A 23783-nucleotide genomic window follows, 5' to 3' on the forward strand; every position below is an offset into this window, starting at 1 on the left:
ACATACTTTCGTTTTAGAATAATTTTGATTTACTGAGAAGTCACAAAAATAGTAGAGTTCTGGCTTACCCTTCATATATTTGTCCCTAATGTTGAAATATTGTAGCAGTACATTCGTATGAGCAGATAACATTGGCATATTACGCACCATTATTAGTTATTTATAGACTTTATTATCTGGAGTCCATTCATTTTTCTACTACTTTCTGTGTTGCAGTCCAACCTAGGTGGCCATACTGCATTTGATTTTTTGAAATTTATTTATGAGAGCAAAGTAGACAATAAGTAGTTTGCTTCCATGGAAAAGAAACACACTTATGGTTCAGCTAGACAGACTTGAGTTCAGTCCTAGCTCTGCCATTTACTTGAGTATAAAGAAAGCAGAGGTTATTGTAAAGATTAAATAAGTAGTTCCAAAAAAAAAAAACCTTGATACATAATTACTCTTCTGTAAATAATTGCTGTCTTCCTACCAATAATGCAAAGCAGGAGACTTTTGAGTTTTATATACCTAATTTAAAATTCCTTTGGCCAGCTTTATGGGGTCATAGGAGTTAGCTTCTGAATCATTATCAATTAAATATAATGCGTGACTTAGAAGAGAACACGTTTGGCTTTTGCATGTCTTCTGTATGTTGTCTCTAGGGTACCAAGTTCATCATTTTATACGTAAGCACTGGTGGCTCTGTCAGTCTACACTAGTGCATCTATGGGAACCATGGACCTTGGGGCCTGAATAACTCCATTCGCAGGAGATCTAAGGAATCCCGCTACAGATTCAAATTTTGTCAATTTATACACCAGCTGCAGGGGAAGGTGCTTCTAGGACCAGGAATCTTAGTCTTTGGGTGTCTTGGGCAGGGTGAGATTCAGAGCATATCCTGCCATAATTCCTAGTAGATTCTAACATGGTCAGTGAGAGTGGAATGGAACACTGGATTTATGTGTGGAGTTCATCTTGGAGCAAGCACTTGTTGCACCAAATGGTTTTTTTGAAATTGTTTCTGTTTCCTTCCTCTGTCATGCTGGGAACATTGAGTCTGCTGTGCTGACGTGCAAGGCTATGCTGTGTTATGATCTGGGAGAGTGGCTGAGATTGTGTGAGTATGAAGAACAGAAGAAAAACCCAAATCCTTATTCTGTGTCCTTTCTTATAGACTGAAGACAGTGATGAAAGCAAGGAGATTTTCATGCTATCTTAGTGTCTTGAAGAAAATCTGGTTCAGTATAACATGCTATGTTTTGAGTTTTTGAGTTCGTTTTTTCTTTTTCTTTTCTTTTTCTTTCTTTTTTTTTTGGGGGGGGGGTTGTTTGTCTGTTTTTCCAGATAGGGTTTCTCTGTATAATAGCCCTGGAGGTTCTAGAACTCACTTTGAACACCAGGATGGTCTTGAACTCACAGAGCTTCTCCTATTCGGTCTCTAGAGCACTGAGATTAAAGACATACATTACCAAGCCCCACCATGTCATTTTGTTTTTGGATTCTTGAGACAGGGTTTCTTCCTGTCCTGGAACAGACTCTGTAGGTTGGCCTCAACACTTAGAGTTCTGAGATTAAAGGAAACTCTTTAATCTGGCTTCAGATTTCTTTAAAATTTAGGCTGGGTGGTGGTGGTGCATCCCTTTAATCCCAGCACTCGGGGGGCATATATATATATAATTATTGTGTGTTGGTGTGTATATGTGCTGCAGCTCATGTGTGGGAGTCAAAGGACATTTCTGTGAAATTAGTTCTCTCTTCCTACGTTGCATTGGTTCCATCATCAGGCTTGGCCCACAGAGCTATTTCTCCAGCTCCAGAATGGGAATTTCCATTTCCAAATTGACGTTGGCTGTCTGAAGATAACCAGCTTCTTGGTAGGCTCGTTCTGTTTCAGAGAGCTAATGAAGGCTGGTTCTAAACTCACCCTCCTCCATTGCTACTTAATGAAGGTGGTTGATGTGTAATGAGCATTTCTGAAGGACCATTCACTTCCCAATCGTTTTCTGAGTCCTGCCTAAGCATAAGGCATTGCATTAGGAACTGAAGGATAGAAGGGCGAATCTATTGAATCTCTGTCTCTGTAGGAGGTTGAATTCTTGGGGGGAAGATAAGACATTTATAGATGAATACAGTCTAGAGCAAGGGAAGGAGGAAGAGAGTAATTTTAAGAGTGGTGGGTGGTAAGGCTTGGGTTTTCAGCCGAATCTTTAAAGGATGAGAATTTTGCAAGGACAGTGAGTGGTTCATTAGAGGCAAAGGAACGGAATAGGAAATGCATGGAACCAAGAGTATTTGATGCTTTGCTGAAATACTAAGTAATTTGATATGGAACAGAGGTTTTTATATAAATGGGTAGTTGGAAAGTAGTTAAAAGACAGAACATTGATCCAAAGTTATAGACCAATCAAGATCTTGCCTAAAAAAACAAAACACAACAAAAAACCAGACAGGTGCAGTGGTGTACTCCTGTATTCCCAGCACTTAGTGAGTTCAAGGCCAGCCTGGTCTACAAAGGGAGTACAGCAGAGCCAAGTCTACACAGAGAAACCCTGTCACAAACAAGCAAACAAAGAAGCAAACACCAACAATAAAACCACACACAAGCAAATAAAAAAACACCAAACAACAAAAAAACTTTTAAATGTTCAATTTGCTGTTATGTTTGTAGTTTGTACGTTTGTCTATGTATACCATCAGGGCCAATGCCAATTATCCAGAATGAGTACCTTCCCAAACCAAAACAATGAGAACCTTTTTTAAAGGGCTTTCTATTAGTGCTAGAAGAATCAAGATTTGTATGCATGTTTTTTGTAGCACACTGATCAACAGGAGGTAAGGCAGTGGGTGACCTAATGAGTCACATAGGTGACAGTGTAGAGAAGAAATACAGACAGAAAAATGACTGATTGTAAGTTTCTAGTGGTCTCCTGTGTGTGTGTGTGTCTGTGAGAGAGAGAGAGATGATATAGATTTCTCTAGAAGCCCAAGTCTCATTGCTTAAGCAAAAGGATGAACTTACTGAATTATGACACTGGATTATTAACTTTTCTCATTACTCTGACAAGATATCTGACACAAACAGCTTAAGGGAAGAAAGTTTTTGTTGTTGTTTGTTTTTTCGAGACAGGGTTTCTCTGTGTAGCCCTAGCTGTCTTGGAGCTAGCTATGTAGACCAGGCTGGCCTCAAACTCACAGAGATTTGCCTGACTCTGCCTCCCAAGTGCTGGAATTAAAAGCATGTACCACCACTACCCAGCTCCACCACCCAGTTTGTGAAGGTTTTTTTCTTGGTTGTTTTTGTTTTTTTTGGCTCACGGTTGTAGAGGGTTCAGGCCATGGTCAGTTGGCTCCATGTTTCTGGGCCTGGAACGAGACAGTCCATCAAGACTGCAGGAGTATGTGGCAGAGGCTGACCGCTTTGTGACAGAGGGGCAGCAGAGAGAAGGAAAGCTTCTGGGGATCAAATATAACCTTCAAAAGTATGGCCCCCAGTGACCTACTTCCTTTAACTTGGCTTCACCACCTAAAGTTTCCAGAACCTCTCAAAATAGCGCTACCAGCTGGGGACTAAGCATTCATCACAAGAGCTTTCAGGGGATATTTCATATTCAAATGCTAATAGATAACAGACAATGTGAAGGTCAGGAATGGAGCTGTGTTGACTAGGTAAGACTTGCAGTTCTATTTTGCTCACCTCTGCTTTTCTTCCCGAGTTTCCAGAGGAGTTTCCACCTCAGAAGATGGAAGTTCTATGGCTCCCAATAGCTCCTAGTTCATTCTTTCATCATCATTATCGTCATCGGAGACTCAAGTCTTTCTGAATTGTCAGTTAGGAAAAGTAACAGAGCCTCTTTGACTCTGATGATGAGATAACAGTGTTTTAGGTCAACCTCTCTGTTTGAGGACCTGCATTCTACAGGTCAGCCTCTGTAGGACCGCTCAGCCTGTGCTGTTGGAACTGTTTTTCATAAGAATTAGTGAGAGATGTTATCTCTAGCAAAGAGACAAAGCAGTGGTTCTGCCCACTCCGAAAAGGAAAACCCAATAAATCTGTAGCCCTGGGGCAAGGAAGGAAGTTTGCATTTAAAAAACATTGCCCAGGAAGGTAGATTCATTGTTAACTTGGACCGGCAGATTTGGCAAGAGCAAGAATGTATTTAATTGGTTCAGGTAGCTGTCTTCAGAAAGGCCAGAAGCTTGACAGGTTTGTTGTTGTTGTTTTTGTTTTTTGTTTTTTTTTCCAACAGATTGAGCTTCCACTTGAATCAGAAGTCTGGTACTGTCAACACTGCTCTCTCAAAGCTATCTTGCTATCTAGCACTTCAGAGCTTCTGTTTTGTACACGCAATGTTCTGAGTCCACTATGTAAGCCCAAGCTATACAATTTCACCATCATCATCACTACAACCATTATTATTATTATTATTATTATTATTATCACTTTTTTTAAAATTTATTTTATGTTTGGTGTTTGACTGTGTATATGTCTGTGTGAGGAGTTATAGACAGTTGTGAGCTGCCATGTGGGTGCTGGGAATTGAACTCAGGTTGTCTGGAAGAGCAGTCAGTGCTCTTAACCTCTGAGCCATCTCTCCAGCCCTTATTATCACTTTTAAGACAGGGTTTCTCTGTGTAGTCCTAGGTGTCCTGGAACTCTATCTGTAGATCAGGCTGGCCTCTAACTCAGAGATCCCCCCTACCTCTGCCTCCTGAGTGCTAGAATTAAAGGGGTGCACCACCACCTGCAGGCTTCAACTTCATCATTATAACCCACTGGTGAAGGAAACTAAGGTAAGGGCTAAAAATAATTTGGCTCAAGTCCAGTTGTCTGATTTGAAAGAAGGTCATGCTTCTCTTATTCATTATACCGCCTTTTGATATTACTGGCACTATCACTATGAATGACAGTCAACAGGTACGGTGTTAAGCATTTTAAATGAAATGTCTTTTTTGGACTGTACAAGTATTTATCTTCAATTTATTGTTGGGAAAACCAATACTTGAATCATCATGTAACTCGTAAGGAATGCGGCCATTATTTCCACCCAGTTTTCTCAGTGCCGTGGCTCATGTATGAACAGTATTTTCTACTGCATGTGATTCTAGGATCAAAGTGTTTCTGACAGAGTTGCAAGTCAGCTCTCACTTCTGTCACTGGGCTCCTCTGCTTAGCAGTTGCCTACACGGCAAATGGAAGAATTTCTAGCAGTTTCCTCCTATAAGTAAGTTTTACTGTTTTCTTTTCTTTGATCTTACGACTTGAGGGAAAAGAAGAGCAATTCACTTTAAAGTGTGGCTAGGAATTTTCTTTTTCAAAGACTGTTCTGGTGCTAAGAGACAATAGTGCCAGCTGAGTGGATGACATCTTAGCACACATCTCTACTAAATTGCCTCTCCAGCTTCCTTTCTTGGCTCAGGAACCACACTGATTCACTGGGACTTTCTAACGTTACCTTTATTCTTGTAGAGTTTCACTTTTGGTGACAAGTTTGCTATGGCCTTTTAAAATCAGAAAGTATGGCGCGACAGGCCTCCAGACCAGCACGCCTTCTCATGATTCTTATTTTAGTGAACTTGGGTTTGATTAGCTCTTACTGGTGAACAGCATGACAATCAGGGAGATAATGGAGTTTGTAAAGGAGTCGCTGATGCTTGTACGCTGATGTCAGAGTCTTGAGTACCTCCTGGCCTGCTGCCTCTGGAATGTGATGTGTAGCTCTTTGTCTTTTTTCCCCTTCCATAACATATAGATGCCCTAACTTTATTTTCAGCCTAGGGATGACTACTTTGTTCAGTTTTTAAGAGGGGGTAGGGTTGTTTCTTTTATATTTTCATTGAAAGGAGAGAATTCTGTAGAGGTAAAAATGGCTGAGAATGGATACAGCTGGTATTCAAGCAATGGGCTAATTTGGAAAACCTTTTCTGAGAGGACGATTGTGGTGCCTCACCCTTGGGAATCCCAGCACACTGAATATGGAGGCAGGAGGACTGCCGTGAGTTAGAGGTCAACCTGGACAGCACAGTGAGTTCCAGGCCGGTGTGAGAGCTGGAACAAAAACCAAAACCAAATCATAAAACAGGGGTGGTAACATATTTGGGCCGGTTAGCTGAGGAATTATTGGCATTTGATAACGTTCAGGAAAGGAAAGAAGAGTCACTTTTCTTTAATGGAGAAATCACTATATACTCCAGGGTAGGTGCCAAATCTAAGAGCAGCTGGCCAACACAAACTGGCCTGGATGGGGAGGGCATCGAGAAAGAGAGGGGGAGGCAGGAGAGAAAGAGGGGGAGGCAGGTTTTGTGGGTAGGAAGGGAGTTTGTGAGGGTGGATCTAGGAATTGGGGAAGAGTTGAATATGATCATAATAAATTGTGTGAAATTATCAAATAAGTAGTGAAAGTAATATTAAAACAAAACTAAAATAGAGTTGGTGAGATGGCATAGCAAGCAAAGGCATTTGTCACCAACCCTATAATCTACAGGACTCACATGGTAGAAATAGCGAACTAACTGCTGTATGTTGTCCTCTGGCCATCACATGCATTCTGTGACACATGAACACACACACACACACACGGGCACATGTACACAATACTTGTAATAAAAAAGTTTAAAAATAGCTGGGCATTGGTGGCACATTCCTTTAATCCCAGCACTCGGGAGACAGAGGCAAGTGGATCCCTGTGAGTTTGAGGCCAGCCTGGTCTACAGAGCTATTTCAGGACAGTCAAGGCTATGCAGAGAAACCCTGTCCTGAAAAACCAAAACCAAAACCAAACAAAGAAACTCCACAACTGATATACACAAGCAAACGAACAAAACCTAAGCACCTTCTCTACAAGTTTACCTCAGATAGAATTTCAGTTAGGTGGAGGTGATTATAAGAAACGCTTGGCATTACAAATGTTCACATTTGCCTGGGCACACACCTTTAATCCCAGCACTTGGGAGGCAGAGGCAGGCAGATCTCTGTGAGTTCAAGGCCACCCTGGTCTACACAGTGAGTTCTACAACATCCAGGGCTACACAGAGAAACCGTCTTGGACCCCTATACCCCCCCAAAAGAAGTCCACATCATTTTACCGTTATTTGATGGCCATATTATGAATTCATTTAGTCTTCATTTGTTAAGTATCAGTAAATCCTTATTCAGAGAAGATGTATCCCTTACAGTAAGAATAGTTCATTAACTGAAAGCTCTTTAGGACTTCTGACTGTCTTCTTATTTGGCTTACAATTCCCAAAGAGAGTAAGGTTCTCAGATTTTGGGATTGTTGAAATTAAGTTGTATACAGTACAGGCTATCCACTTTTTGAAAAGAGAACACTGGTCTGTGTTATTGAATGTAAACTAGCATCAATCTTGGAAATCATGTGGACGTCTCCAAACAAAACAAGAATTTATCTTCCTAATTCTATCGAGATGGTTCCTTGTAAAATGTAGTTAGGCAAGAGGTGTATAATTTAAAAGCATCCCTTCTCTCATTCCCGGTTACTGAACTGCCTCACCTAAGGTAAGGGTGGAATGGTAGCGGCGGGATCGGAGAACTCACTCCCGGAACCTTTGTGCTGCAGTGCCTGGCTTCTACCCGGTGCTCTTTCGCAAAGGACCATTCCGGCCAAGTGCCTGTTGGTAGGAGCCAGGTTGACGTCGGGTCTGGGGGTGCTCGTAGGTGGCAGTAGTTCAAGCCGGAGTTGGGGAAAAGCCCAAGCTGAGGAGACGCCATGGACGACCAGGGCTGCCCCAGGTGCAAGACCACCAAATACCGTAACCCTTCTCTGAAGCTGATGGTGAACGTGTGCGGACACACTCTGTGAGTCTGGCGGCCGTGGATTCCGTGGGTGGGAGGACAGTCCTGGGAGATGCTGGGAGGCTGGTGGGGGAACTAAAGGGTGTGGTTAATTTCAACATGGGGCGAGGGGAAAGGAAAACGAGAGCGTCGTTTCTTTATGAGGTCTGTATCCGCTTGCCCCGGGCTTCTCTGGCCCGCTTTGGACTTGGAGTTTTGATTGTGGCACGCAGGAGTTTGGTAGGTTGTCCCTCATCTACCTTTCCAGTCAGTGAAAATCCCGACTGTTTCCAGGCCTTGTGTTGTTAGTTAGACTCCAGACAGGTCTCTGGCTGAAAAGTGTGGTGGATTGGAGTGTTTAATTTCTTACGAAATGTTTTCTTTTCTTTTCTTAAATTGATAAGAGAAGTAAGTGAAAAGTTACTGTGGGCATATACTGTTAATTGATTGAACGAATGAATTGGAAAGCCTATTGTGAATGTATGCATGTCCTGATGAATTCAGTTGGACTTTAACCACGTAAAGGAAGAAAAGAAAATACAGACTCTAGGCAGTAATTTTAGAGATAAGTAATGGTTTGGCTTTTATTGGGTGCATATTATATTCCATGCACTGTATCGGCCTATCATGAGCAAACTCATGATAATTTTATGCGGGGATCAGTCCCTCATCACAGGAAATGATCCTGAGACTTCTCAGGATTGTGGGACTTAAGAGTTTGGATCGCAGGAAGTGACTCTAGGAAGTAGGTGCATTTTGGTTGCTTGATAGTGGAAGGAGGGAAAGTGATTTTGTGTATTTTGAAGAATAAGTGCAGAATTTGGTCAAAGCGTTTATCGGGTTTTTATGGTAAAGTGGTTTAGTGAAAGGTGGTCTGAGATTAAAGGTACTGTAAATTGTGATTGCATGTATTCCGGAAGTTCCAGCGTTCTTACCGAGAGTAAAGGCAAGTTACAGTGTGGTAGACGAGGTCTTCAGGCATAAATTGCACAGTGAAGTGTATTTATAATTGTCATGATGGGATTATTTCCTTCATTAGTCCCTTTTCCTAATTGACCCTTATTTTGCTTTAGACAGTGTGGCTGTGGCTGAATGGTATAGGATGAACACCACAGTAAAGGTAGTCAACTGGAATGCGTGAAGATGGAAATGAGGGAACACTGTGGCTAAATTGTCAGGCACTTGTTAAAACCGGGCCTCAACTGGTAGCCCAGCCTAAGGGTGTTGGAATTTCAGGTATGTGCTACCATGACTAGAAGACTGTTGAGGCTTTTGGAGAAGTTCTGCTCAATTTCTCTGTGTGTTACATTTTTAGCTTTGAAAACCACACACACACACACACACACACACACACACACACACAGGTAATGTACTGAGATGGTACTCATCCTCATGACCCACTCTACCCTCCTTCCTTTCCCTTTGAATTTCTTCTGAAACACGCCAATACCAACGGTGGCTGCACCATTGAGAAGCACTCTCCCTGACCCCCACCACCTGGGCCCCCGCTCTGTGATGGAATGTTGAAGGGCAGATGCCTATTGCTGCTGTATGCTCATGATTTGGAACGTCTGGGCCATCTCTGGATGACTGTTTCATAGCGCTGCTTTCTATCTCTGGCTTTTAACCTTCTTTTTGCAAGCTCCAAAGGCTCCCCACTCCCCATGTGTGTGTGTGTCTGTGATATAGTTTCTATTGTACTGGATTATTGTAGTGACGGAGTTATCCTGCCTAAGAGTGAATAATCTCTTTGGCTTTGTCCACTCTCCTCTGTGTTATATCTAAACTGTTAGTTATATTGAGTTTTATCAGATTAACATTTAACTAATGTATTTGCTGGTGAGAATAACTAGTAAATGATATCCATTTATTTTAAGTAAGATATAGTAGCATGCAAATTTGGAAACAGCACCCTCTGTGGGCAGAAAAATTAGGAGAAGGCACTCATCCTGGGGGGGTAGTTAGAAAATGTGTGGGTATCCTCCAGGAGTCTGTGAATCAGCTGCATGAACTTCCCGCACTCGAGCCCCTCCTACAGTAAAGCGTAACTGCTGTGCCTGTTAAAGACTTGTTTCTATTTATTTATGCATGTGGGTGTTTGCCTGCAGGGTATGTGTATGCACCATGTGCTTGCCGTACTACCAGAGGCTAGAAAGGGACGTTGGATCCCCTGGGACTGGGGTTACAGATGGTTGTGCGCTGCCGTATGGATGGTAGGAATTGAACCTGAGTCCTCTAGAACAGCAGCAGGTGTTCTCAATCTCTGAGCCTTCTCTCCAGTCCTTATTATTAACTTTTTTTTTTTTTTGAGACAGTGTCTTGGTACATAGCCTGGGTTGATCTGGAACGTGCCTTGTAGCCTAGGCAAACCGTAGATTCTTGCTAGTTCTGCCTTAGTTTGAGTCCTGGGATTATTAACTGTGTGCCACCATTCTTAGGTGTGTGCTCTTGAGTGTGTGCACGCCTTCAGTGTACGTGGAGCTATGCGTGTTAGGTATATGCATGGAGGCCAAGGGAGGATGCCTGCTGTCCTAGTGTATCACGTTCTTCCTTATTCCTACGAGACAAAGGGTTTCTTATTAAACCTGGAGCAAGCTAACTGCTTCTCATAGTGCTAGGGTTACAGGAGCTTGAGGCCATGCCCAGCCTTTTTATGTGGGTACAAGTATCTTGAGTTCAGGTTCTTCTGCTTGCAAAGCAAGTGCTCTTACCCACTGAGCCGTCTCTCCAGTACGCCCCCACCCCCTTTTTTTCTTTGTCTTTTTGAGACAAGATTTTGCTTTGTAACCCAGGCTGGCCTTGAACTAGCTAGGTAGCCTAGGCTGGCCGGGAGGGAACTTTGGTATCAGAAAGTTTCCTAGGGTCTTTGTCTTTACTGAGAGCTTTTAGGACTTCCTTTCTAGGAACCTATATTATCAAATGACATTATCAAACAGATAATAGGAAATTTATGCTAAACCTTAAGGACTGTTTGTTAAGATGCAAATTGTTTTATTCTGTAAGAGCCTGAAACAATGGCATATTAATACAAGTACAGATAGAAGTGAAATTAATTTGTTTTCTTATAACTTTTTTTAGTGAGCATGAAATATATCTATCGAACAAGTAATATGATAGCCCTCTTGCCTCTCAAATCCTAGATTGGCTATTTAATGTGTAAAAGTAGTGAAAATTAGTCATTCGCTCTAAGGATGGGATTAAGAGTTATGCTTACTCCACAGGGTCACTGTGAGGGATTGCTTGAGAGATAGTTTAAGTAAACTTAAGAATTAATTTACTCTCACCTATGAAGAGATATTGCCAATATTCTAAATAAAATAATAATTTCTTGGGCCAGTAATATGGTCACCTTGAGTTTAATCCCTGGGACCTACTTAATGAGAGGAGAAAACCCATTCCTTCGAGTTGTCCTCTGATCTAGGAGACACACTCTTTCTTATACCAAGTAAGTAATTATAATAAAAAATGGTTTTGTTGGGTTAAGTTTTAGGAGTCTGTAAGTTTGAGGCCAGTCTAGTCTACCTAGAGAGTTCTAGGCTAGCCAGGGCTACATAGACCCAAGAAGGATGAGGAAGAGGAGGAGGAGGAGTAGGAGGAGGAACAACATTTTGAAAGCCTGCAACATAACCAGTTAGGAAAAGGGCCTTTGATTAGTGAATACAAAGGTTAACACCAAGGGAACAAAATGTTTGTTTGGCTTCAAATGCATAAATGTTGTATAAATCAGACGTTGAGGAGGGAAGAGCCTCTTAGGAAAGTCTGATTTGGCTCTTAGGCTTAGTCAGGAAATATGTATGAAAGTACAGGCTACAAAGTGCTGTTTATTTTATTAACAGGAGGAAGTTGGAAGACATTTTAGCTGGAAGTTGGAAGGATCTTAGCAATCTTGCTTGTGTTCCACACCCACTCTTGTCAGACGTACAGGGAAATGGAAGCCTGTTCCAGTTGTTCTGTGTGTGCATTTGTTAGGAGTTATTTCACGAAATTTTAATCATGTTTGCTAAATAAAACTCTACAAAGATTGCATTTTTTACTTTTCTATGTATAAAATGAAAATACTGTATTATCAAATTAAGTTTCATCTACTTAGGACAATTCTCTCTTAACATTTTATTTTTTAGGGTGCTAGTTTAAACAAAAGAAACACTGCTAAAACTTTAAACATTCAGTCATGGTTGTGTGGCCCATTGCTGCATTTTGCCACATCTTTATCTTTGGCCTATAATATATAAACAGTGTCAGTACTTATTTTATAATTACAATTAGATAACAAGAAGGCTAAATAAATTTTATTACTTACTTGAAGGAATAATTTCAGTACCTTCACTTCTAATGTTTCATTTTCATGTTGTGTATCAGGATATATTGTGTATATGTGTTATATATGCATAAATATGAATATGAATTCCCTACAAATAGAAAAGAAAATATAAAGTTCATGAACTTCAGTAGAAATGCCTTGGACTGTTAGATTTTTTTATTTAACTAAGTTGAAATATGTAAAAAATAAAAATTTTGAGAAGAAGGCAAATTTTTATATCCCCTCCCCCTGCTTTAGAGCACAAATATGATAGTGGCTACATCATTGAAAATTAATGAGGGTTCCATCAATATGGTGCAGTGTCTATGCATCATAGATTCATATATATTTAATGAGCCTGCTATTCTAATTCCAGGTAACTGAAGCAAACTGCATTTGACATTAACTCTGATTTGCTCGTAAACAACTCATCCCATTAAAATATAAATAAATGCCTTGAAATCTACCAGTATTAAATATAGCTTCTTCATAAATAATCTCGTAGTGTTTACTTTGTTGCCATAACTAAGTTGTTTTTAAACAAACAAGGCTTAAATTTTAGTATTGTTTCAGATGTTGCCACATATGTCATATTTAATTGATATTTTAAAAATGATTAGTGGGGCTAGAGAGATGGCTCAGTGATTAAGAACACTTTCTGCTCTTGCAGAGCGCCTGGGTTCAATTCTCAGCACCCACGGGGCAGCTGAGCACTGTAACTCCAGGTGCAGGGGTTGATAGCTTCACACAGATATCCATGCAGACTAAACACCAACATGTAATTAAAAAAAAAAAAAAAAGGGAAAATTCTTTAGGGAGCTGAAGAGGTGATGGTTCAACAGTTAAGAGAACTAGCTGCTCTTCTAGAGGACCTAGGTTCAGTTCCCAGCACTCACAGGGTCAGTCACAGCTGTCTGTAACTGAGTTCCGGGGGACCCGACACCCTCAGAGACACACATGCAGGCAGAACACATAAAGTAAAAATAAAAATTAAAAAAAGAAAACATTTAAAAAAACTTAGTGACTAAGGGGTTAATAAATACAAATTCTTTATCTCTGTTTACTTTTTGCCCAATTGATAGCAAAGGGAGATGTCTCTCTTTGACACTAATAATATATATATTTATGTGTGTGTGTGTGTGTCCATATGTATATATGTATGATAGTTTTGTGTGTGTCTCTGTGTATGTGTACACGTGTTTGTGTACCTGTGCACACATGGAAACCCAAGGAAGATGTCAAGTGTCCTGCTCTATCACATTCCACTTTGTGCTCTTGAGACAGAGTCTTGTACTGAACCTGATGCAAGGCTGGGGCTAACAATTTCCTGTGATTCTCCTGCATCCTCCCTACAAGGTTACAAGGGCATGTAGCCACACCCAGCTTCTTATGGGTGCTGGGAGTTTGAGTCAAGTACTTATTCTTGTAACTGAGCCATTGTCCCAGCCCATTAAAAATCAATGTACTGTATTTGTTGAGACATGTTTTCATGTTTGGCAGCTTAGCCCTGAACTCACTAGGAAGCGATGGGTGACCTTGAACTTCTACTCTTTTTGCTGCTCCCTCTCAAGTGCTGGGGTTGCAGGGGTGGGCCACCACCACCAGTTTACCTGTTGCTTAAGGGTTTGTGCCTGTTAGGCCAGCACTATCAGCTGAGTTGCGCCCCAGTGCCAGCAGCAGTTTAAAGGCAGGAAATGTGTAACCTTAGCTGGGCATGGTGGCATATGACTGTAATGTCAGCACTGGGCAGGCTGAAGCAGGAGGGTAGCAGGTTGTAGGCCATTCTGGATTACACAGCACGTCTTTCCCTCCAAAAGAAAAAAAAATCCTGTTTAAGGTAGTTTAAAATATATATTGAAATAGATGTTTTTTTCTGCATTATTCAGCTTATGAATGTCTTGTTCATATATCAGGCACTCATTAATGTTTAATTTCTTTTGGAAGTTAATTGCAAAAAGTGATCTCTGTAATGTGCTGTAATTAAATGCAAAATCATACACTTTATCGTGGGAATGCGGATCCTGTCGATAATGACCACGACTTGGGCAAATTTAGTGCTTCTAACTTTTCTTTGGAAAATACGTTGTGTCTTGTGCTTGTTTCATGTGTTTTGGATTTATGTTATTTGAAGAGGATGGAGTCTAAAACGTATGTTATGTGAGGAAGCTAATATGTAATAAACTAGAAATTATTGAAAACATGGCTCAAGCAGATTGATTACTGTACTAGTTCATGAAAGAGTCCCATGAAAGAGTCCCAAAAGCTCCAGGGCTTTTGTTTTCCCTCTGCATTGAAGTCGGGGTCTGGGTGTGCTCAGCACCTGTTCTGCCACTGTAATGTATCCTCACGCAAGTGTGGTTCTCTGACTAGATATTTGGCATGTTGAACCTGGCATATGGTAGCAAATGCTTTTTGACCACATAATATATTATGTATTGTGATATTATTTAGAGTGATGCTGCCAGTCTCAAGTGTTACAGAATGCTGGATGTTTGCAATAATGGAGATTTCAATTATTGGTTGTCTCATGTAACCACAGGTCGCAGTTTCTGTGCCTGAATATCTTTGTGTATATGTGAGTATAAAAGATACATTTCCTCCTTCCTCTCTTTTCCTTTCCTTCCTCCTCTCTCTCCCCTCCCTTCCTTTCTTTCTTCCTCCCCCACCCTTGTGAGAGTGACATATTTGTAGTTCAGGCTGGCCTGGGACATACTATATCTTGAACTTGAAGTTGTACCCCTGTCTTGACCTCTTGACTGCACTACCACACTTGGATTTTTTTTTTTCTTCTTGTTTATGGTGCTGGGGATCAAACCTAGAGCCTCCATCATCCAAGGCAATGTAGCTTTCATTAACACGTCATCAGCCCCACATTTCTTCTTTCCATTCTCCTTCCCTCACCCTCTTCTCTTTTTCCTGCCCGTCCATTCCTCTCATTCCCCTTCTTTTCGCTCCCCCTCCCCCCATTGTTCCTCCTTCCCTTTTTCGGTAGGTTCTTGCTGTATAGTCTCAGTTTGGACTTCTTATCATCTCACTTCAGCTTTCCAAGTGTTGAGGTAACATATACTTCACTGCATCTGCCTTCAGGAGGCTAGAGGTCTAGAAATAGGGTGCATATGTATAGTTTTTGGTAAATATTTTTCTTTTCTCAGTTTTATTAAGATATAATAAAAGCACATATTTGAAGTACATAGTTTTATAAGTTTTGAAATACACTCATGAAACCATCATCATATTATTTTTGTCAACTGATAAAATTTCTGTGTCTAGCTGCGATGGTGATGGCATACACCTTTAATCCCAGCACTTGTGAGGTAGAGGCAAGTGGAGAGTTTGAGGCCAGCCTGGTTACATATTTATGGGCCAGCCGAGGTTATGTAGTGACCTTGTCTTAAAACAAAACAATTAAAAAAAAAAAAAAAGGAAAAGAAAGCAAAAATTCCTCTGTCCTTTTCCCTGCATTCTTCCATCCACCCATCCCCCAGGTAGATTATGACCCTGTGTAAGTTATAGTAAGAGCAACCACAGTCTGCACTCTGTGTGCTTCCTGTAGCAGCAGCTGGCTCCTCTGCACTGGAGACTGGCATTCCATCTCATTCCACCTTATGTACCACACTTCGTTTATCCATTTGCTGGTTGATGGATGTTTGGCATGCTTTTGGTTATCTATGTCAAGGGTTTCTCTGAACTTATTTTTAGAAGCGTGTGTGTGTGTGTGTGTGTGTGTGTGTGTGTGTGTGTGTTTTCTTTTGGGTGAGTATCTAGGACACTGACAGGGTTAGGCACCATTCATACTTAATTTGTTTTTGTTTTTCGAGACAGGGTTTCTCTGTATAGCCCTGGATGTTCTGGAATTCACTCCATGGAGCAGGCTGGCCTCAGACTCACAGAGATCCACCTGCCTCTGCCTCCAGAGTGCTGGGATTAAAGGTGTATGCCATCATCATCTGGTTCATGTTTAATTTTTAAAAATTTTATAGTTTTGGATTTTTGTGATCCATTATGACTTAAGCTTTTACATATCTTGTAAGGTTAAAAGGTTTCTTTTCTGCAAGCATGTCTAGTTGGCTTAGCAACATTTATTGAAATAACTCCTCTTTCCCCATTAGTTTTCTTAAGTATTTTTTATTTTGTTTTTATTAATTACAGTTTATTCACTTTGTATCCCCCTGTAGCTCCTTCCCTCCTCCCTTCCCAATCCAACCCTCCCTTTCCCTTCTCTACCCATGTCCTTCCCTAAGTCCACTGATAAGGGAGGTCCTCCTCTCCTTCCTTCTGATCCTAGTCTTATCGGGTCACATCAGGAATGACTGCATTGTCTTCCTCTGTGGCCTGGTAAGGCTGCTTCCCCCTTAGGGGGAGGTGATCAAAGAGCAGGCCAATCAGTTCATGTCAGAGACAGTCCCTGTTTCCATTACTATGGAACCCACTTAGACACTGAACTGCCACGGGCTACATCTGTGCAGGGGTTCTAGGTTATCTCCATGAATGGTCCTTGGTTGGAGTATCAGTCTCAGAAAAGAACCCTGTGCCCAAATTTTTTGGTTCTGTTGCTCTCCTTGTGGAGCTCCTGTTCTCTCCAGGTCTTACTATCTCCCCCTTCTTTCATAAGATTCTTTGCACTCTGCCCAAAGATAGGCCATAAGTCTCAGCATCTGCTCTGATACCCTGCAGGGTAGAGCCTTTCAGAGTCCTTCTGTGGTAGGCTCCTGTTCTGTTTCCTGTTTTCTCCCTCTTCCGATGTCCATCCTTTTTGCCTTTCTGAATGTGGATTGAGCATCTTAGCCAGAGTCCTCCTTCTTGATTTGTTTCTTTAGGTGTACAGATTTTAGTATGTTTATCCTATATTAAATGTCTCATATCCACTTATGAGTGAGTATATACTCTGTGTGTCTTTCTGCTTCTGGGATACTTCACTTAGGATGATCTTTTCCAGTTCTCACCATTTGCCTACAAATTTCATGATTTCCTTGTTTTTTATTGCTGAGAAATAGTCCATTGTGTAGATGTACCACAATTTCTGTATCCATTCCTCAACTGAAGAACATCTGGGTTGATTCTAGCTTCTGGCTATTACAAATAAAGCTGCTACAAACATGGTTGAGCAAATGTCCTTGTATACTTGAGCATATTTTGGGTATATGACTAGGAGTGGTATAGCTGGATCTTGAGGTAGCACTATGCCTAATTGTCGGAGAAAGCACCAGATTGATTTCCTCAGTGGTTGTACAAGTTTGCATTCCCACCATCCTTAAGTATTTTTAAAAGCAGTTCACAGTGCAATGTGATGGATGGTACAAGCCTGGAGTTCCAGTTCTAGGGAGACAGAGGCAGGAGGATCCCATGTTCCAGGTTAGGTAGCCTGGGCTACATAGTAAGTTTCAGGTCAGCCTGGGTTATATACTTAAGAAAACTCTTTCAGAAAGAAACAGATGAAAGGGAAAAAATAATTAGTCAAATACAAGTGTAGTTTCTCAGTCCACTTCTTATTGATTTATATGTAAATTTGCCAGTATATACAAATTGTGTTGATTACCAAAATGTGTAGTAAGTCTTGGAATAAGGTACTGTAATTTCTTTATCCTTTTTATTACAAAAGTGTCTTTGATTATTCTGTAACTTTAGTATTTCAATATAAATTTTGAAACATTTTGCAAAGTGAAACAAACAAACAAACCTGCAAGGGTATTGACTGGGATTGCGTTAAATTTGGGGAAAAATGCCATTTAAAAAATATTGAATATACAAATCTGTGAATGTGATAATGCCATCTTAGTTATTTAGGTCTTTACTTTCAGACAGCAGTCGTCGGTAGTTTCCAATAAAGTGGTTTTAGCTATCTTTTATTACATTTATTTTAGATAGTTTTTGGTTCCACTGCTTTTTTTTTCTATTTTACTTTTTGTTGTTGTTTTGGAGATTGGATTTTTCTGTGTAACAGCTCTGGCTGTCCTAGAATTCTCTCTGTACACCAGACTGGCCTCAAACTCATAGAGATCTGCCTGCCTCTGCCTCCTGAGTGTTGTCATCAAAGGCATGTGCCACCACCACCCAGAGATAAGTTGAATTCTTACATTCAGTAGCAAATATCTAGAAAGTGAAATTAGCTGAGTGTGGTGGCGCACACCTTTAAGCCCAGCACTTGGGAGGCAGAGGCAGGCAGATCTCTGTGAGTTCCAGGCCAGCATGGTCTACAGAGCTAGTTCCATGCCAGCCAGGGCTACACAGAGAAACCTTGTCTCAAAAAAAAAAAAAAAAGAAAAAGAAAAAGAAAAAAAATAATGTGGAAAGTAATTGAGGAAGACATCTGAGTAGGCTTTTGGCCTCCACACACATATGTACGTAAGTACAGGGATGAACACATACAGGGAAATAGTACAGCTCTATTTAGTCATTATGTAATATATTTATTTGTTATATATAATATATATTATATATATATATTTGTTGTTGTTATTGTTGAAGACAGAGGGAAAGCTGTATCCAAAAAAGCTTAAGACAATTTTTTTATTATTATTATTTTTTTTATTTTGGAACATATTGTAGTTGCCTCAGAAAGTTTGTGCTTGGCAATTTCTCATTCTTTTGGAACATACTATGTTGTACATGAAATTGTGACCTTTATAGCATATAATTTAAAAAGGGACTTTTCCTTGTTGCTAAAGAGATTGATTGGATGTTCGTAACTGATACCCAGAGGTTTCTTTCATATTTTTAGATTTCTTAGCATCTTAAAGATAAAGTTAAACTAGAGGATAGAAAAAATCTTGCTGTCATTGGTAAGTGTATTAATTGAAAATCAGTTAAAATGAAATTAACATGTGGGATTGAGCATTCTTAGAAATATATAGTTTATTCACAAAGAAGTCAAGGTGTCATTTATGTATTTTTTTATAGTTATATTTTTGTTGCCTAAAGTCACATGCTTTTGTGACTTAATTTTCTTTTTTTCTTTTTTCTTTTTTTTTTTAAGTTTGAGACAGGGTTTCCTTGTGAAACAACAGTCCTGGCTATCCTGGACTCACTTTGTAGACCAGGCTGACCTCAAACTCAAAGAGATCCACCCGCCTCTCCTTCCCAAGTGCTGGGATTAAAGGCATGTGCCATCATACCTGTCTTTGTGATTTAAGTATTACCATAGAAGAAATGTGTTTACAAACCCAAGATTGTGCTGTGGGAAGTGGGTATAATCCTGTATGAATGAATGATGTGGTTGAAGGACCCAAATGGATTTCTGTTTTTACTTTTGGTGTATGGAGTCTTATATGTGAATCCATATATCCATGGCCATTTCCTCTGTCAGACTGGATCTCAGGGAATCCAGTCTTGTAGGTCTTGCCCTTCAGGTTACAGATGGCTGCTCCCTTGTCCTTGGGAGACAGCTACAGATAGTGACAGAGGGCCGTAGCTGCAGCTCTAATAGTGCCCCATGACCTACAGAGAAAGGGAAAGGAGACAGAGAGGTAAATTCAATTCCTGTTGAATTTGCCCCAACCTGCCTGATACCTCGGATACTGATGCTGAGGAAAGTGACTATGAAGATGCAGTTACCTAACTAGCCCATGGTAAGTTTTACCTTGGTTCTGGACTACCAGAAGTGAGATGGAGTGATCTGACACTCTTACCACAAAGCTTGTTAGGGTGAGAGATTTGGGGGAAGAGGCTAATTGTCTTAACTGCCTTCCCATGTTGGAGGGGCCTGTTCCACAAAAAAGCCAAACCAAATGGTGCTTTATCTTGAGACTGCCTTTCACATCCTTAAAGGGGGTTAAAGAAGCCTGCACAGCCTGTGGGCCCATTGTTCTATATACTCCAGGAGTTACTCAGAAGCTCCTCCTCGACAGTGCCTTGCCTTCTTCTGGTTGGCTAAGCATGAAAAAACGTTAAGTCAACCCAAGAGGAGTGATTACTGGTTAATCAAGACTGGGTTTCCAGAGCTACCTTAGGACTAGGAGCAATGAGCTCTAGCCATGGACTTGCTGTCACCACCTGGTCCAGTAGCTTATGAAGGAGGTAGCAACCAGCTGTGCTAGCCTTTGCCAGCTTCCCAACAAATTAACAGCCTCCTCAAGGGTGTGGAGGGAATTGCTCACCAAAGGGGGAAAAACCTTGTTGCCAAAATTCACCAGGGTCCAGAAGAATTCTACCCAGACTTTGTGTCCAAAACTTAGAAGCAACCTGAGAGAGGCTTGTTGTAGGAGGAGAACCTTTTGGTTTTGAGTTTTTCTAGTTCGTGAGAAAGATGACAGAATAACCCAGGACAGAGGCTGCTCTGTTTTATTTCATTTCTTCTTAGACTGCAGAGAGTCGGCAGAGCTGTGGCTGGACTAGAAGCCAGGCTGCATTGGAAACATCTAAGAAATAAAATAGGGGCGGCGTGGGGGGCGAGCTCGCTCCTGTGTGAGTGAATACCCTCTTGTCAGGACACCAGTGCTCTGACCAGCGGGAATGGCAGGGCCTGAGTAAGCTTGTTCCTCCAGGTCCTCCTCTAGGATGAGACTGAGACTGCTCCCCTACAGTGACCCCATACTGAGAGCAGCTAACCCACTGGGCTGAGTTTCTAGGCTGGTGGTCCTTCTGTGTCAGAGCTCCCCACCCACCCTATCCCAGCTTTTCTCTATCTGTGTCTATCCTTTCTTTTCTCACTGCCCCAGTCACGTGAGTCCCAAAGCCCTGCAGGTGGCTACAGTGCATGCTTGTCTTTTTTTTTTCAACCCCCCAGAGCTGAGGATGGAACCCAGGGCCTTGTGCTTGCTAGGCAAGTGCTCTACCACTGAGCTCAATCTCCAACCCCCCAGTGCATGCTTGTAATCCAAGCACTTGAGAGCCTGAGGCAGGAAGGTTGTGAAGAGAAGTAGGTCATGGATCTGGAAGATGCCAAGCCTTAAGACTGTGCTTTGTGTTGAAGAAATGAACCTCAGGTTGTCCTGTTGTATTCGTAGGTGCTGAGGCCCATGCATATACACACATCGCATGCACACACTGCATGCACGCATGCTTACACTAAATGAGTGTAGGGACTATAGAAGTAGCTTGGTGGTTACGAGCCCCTTGTTGTTCTCACAGAGGACCTGAGTTCAGTTCCCAGCACCTGCTAGAGTGGCTCACAAAGGCCTGTAACCACCTCCAGGGTACCTGGAGTCCTCTGCTTACCTCTCTAGGCCCCTGCTTTCAGGTGCATAGACCCCACACAGACACATACACATAATTAAAAATACAAGTGAAGTTTTAAAAAAAGGTGGAAAAATAAAAAGATGAACAGGCTAGCCAGAGCTACATAGAAAGATCCTGCCTGGGGGGGGAGGGGGATGTGTATAAAATATCTGTGTATGTTTTGACAGCAAATAGTTTTCTTTTTGTAAATTCTGAACAAAACCAGTTGTGCCTTGTATCTGGTGATACTGACAGTGTGTGCTTACAGCTTGCATAGTTGTCTCTTCAGGTTATGTTTGACTTCCTTTCTAAAATGAACTTTAAGTTTTCTTTCTTCTCTCCTCATTTAAATTATTATTTGTGTCTGTGTGGTCATGTGTGTGTACATGTTTGCGCGCCCTGTGTTCATGTGTGTGCAGGTAACTGTAGAAGCCAGAGGCCAATGTTGGGTGTCTTCCTCTTACTGCTTTCCAGCTTATTTTTGAGGCAGCTTATTTATTTTTTTTTTTTTTATCACACTTATGGGGCTGTTTAGAGGACAGTGGGGATCACTTTTCTCTTTCTAGAGATTGCTCTCAGGCTGTCAGGCTTGGCAGCACGTGCCTTACCAGTTGACCCTTCTCACAGACCGGAGTTTTGGCTTTTTAAAAACTAAATGTAACTGTTTGGTTTGGATCAGAGCTTGTTTTTTTTTTTTTTAATTACTTACTTTTTATTTCTACTTACTTACTTTTTGTTTCTTTTTCTTTTTTCTTTTTTTGAGGCAGGGTTTCTCTGTAAAGCCTTGGTTGTCCTGGACTCACTTTGTAGACCAGGCTGGCTTGCACTCGCAGAGATCCTCCTGCTTTCGTCTCCCTAGTGCTGGGATTGAGAGTGCGTGTACCATGCCCAGCCAGAACTTGATTGTAAGACGCATCAGCACTGAATTCCTAAGTGACAGTCTTTCAGATTTTACTAAGAGAGATTAGGCTATTTTGCTTAAGAAACTTAAGAAATATGTGCAGGTTTTTTTTTTTTTTTTTTGCTAGTGTAAAAATTGTTGAGAAACAACATAGGGTTCGAAGAAGCCAGAAATTTCCTGTTTGAAATAGAGTTGGCAGAAGTAATTGTTATATGTGGAAGGGTTAGTGTCAAAGATGTGGAGATACATACTCTTTTGTCAGTATCTTCTCACTCAGACTGTTTCCTCCTCTCTTTTCCCTCTTTCTTCTCCCTCGTTTTTTCTCTTTTCTCCTCCCCTCCTTTATTCACATTCCTCCCTCCTTTCTTTCCTCTCTCTCTCTTCTTTGCTTGCTTAGGATGGGATCCAGTGCCTCAGGTGTGTTAGTCTAGCACTGTGTCACTGAATTATGTTTCCAGCTCTCAATCTCTTATTCTCCTTTTGTTATTTTTTTCAGGTTTTGGTGATTATTCTAAGCTATACAGTTTATAGACTTATTTAAGCTAGCATGAAACTTTTAGGATTTATCTTTCCTTTATTTTTATGGTCAAATGGATTGAACCCAGGGCTTTGTGCACTCTTGTGCTCTGCTGCATAGCTATCCTCACAGTACCAGGATGAAATTTTAAAAATTTAATTTAAATTTATTTTTTGAGGCAGGGTTCACTATATAGTCCTAGCTGGCTTGAAACTCACTGTGTAGACCGTGCTGGCCTTGAACTCACAGAAATCTACCTGGCTTTGTTTCTAGTGCTGGGATTAAAACATGAACCACCACTTCCAGCTCCAATATGAACTTTTTAGCTAAATATAATTCTACATTTTGTGATATGTTAGTATATTATTCCTTTATTGTATAAGCATGCACACACACACACACAAACAGAATGCTAGTCAGTTGAGATATAACCTTGAAATGTGTTACCTGGTAAACATGCTGCATTCTGTGTTCTTATCATTTATTTTCAGTTTTAAAGGCAGGTTTTTGTTTTATCACTCAGGCTGCTCTTGAGCTCACATCAGGTCTCCCATCTCAGTGTCTTTAGTGCTGGGATTACAGATATGCATCACCATGTCTAGCTTACATTCGATTTTGAAAAATTTTTAATAGAATGATTTTAAGTTTTCAAATACAACAACATCTGTAAATTTTGTTTTTTTATGGCAAAAGTTTAATTTTTAGAATGTCACCTATCTCACACATAGATGGTATGAAAATTTAGGAGATAAAGTACAGTTTTATTTTAGTTAAGATGATTGTCTCTTAGTATCTATAGGGAGTTGGTTTTAAGACTCCTAAGATGCCTGTATAAAGTATAAAGTATATACTTTATAAATCTGCATAAAGTAACATAGTAGTTGTTTGTGATTTATATATATCTTTTTCTCTGGATGGATTGTGCTGCCTAATACAATGTGAGCAAGATATAAATTGTTGTATTATCCAGGGGATAATGACAAAAGAAAAAGTAGTCTACATGTTCAGTACAGGCGTGATTCTCTCCCCCCAAATTTATTTCCCAAGTTGGTCGTGTGTGTGAATGAAAAGGAGGGACAGCAGCACTTTGAAAATGTCTACCCTGGATATGCTAGTCTTAGAGATGCTGGTGATGAGTCAT

General features: G+C 40.8%; 1 protein-coding gene across 1 annotated transcript in view; it reads left to right on the forward strand.

Annotated features, from left to right (window-relative positions):
- The first annotated feature begins 7578 nt into the window (after window positions 1-7578).
- Window positions 7579-23783, forward strand: part of Mnat1 (MNAT1 component of CDK activating kinase) — a 154854-nt gene continuing 138649 nt past the window's right edge. Inside the window, exon 1 of the mRNA XM_021647256.2 lies at window positions 7579-7795. Coding sequence (XP_021502931.1) covers window positions 7707-7795 — 89 coding nt within the window. The 5' untranslated portion in view covers window positions 7579-7706. The remainder of the gene's footprint in view (window positions 7796-23783) is intronic.

This window comes from Meriones unguiculatus, chromosome 7, assembly GCF_030254825.1.
Source record: "Meriones unguiculatus strain TT.TT164.6M chromosome 7, Bangor_MerUng_6.1, whole genome shotgun sequence".
Lineage (NCBI taxonomy): Eukaryota > Metazoa > Chordata > Mammalia > Rodentia > Muridae > Meriones > Meriones unguiculatus.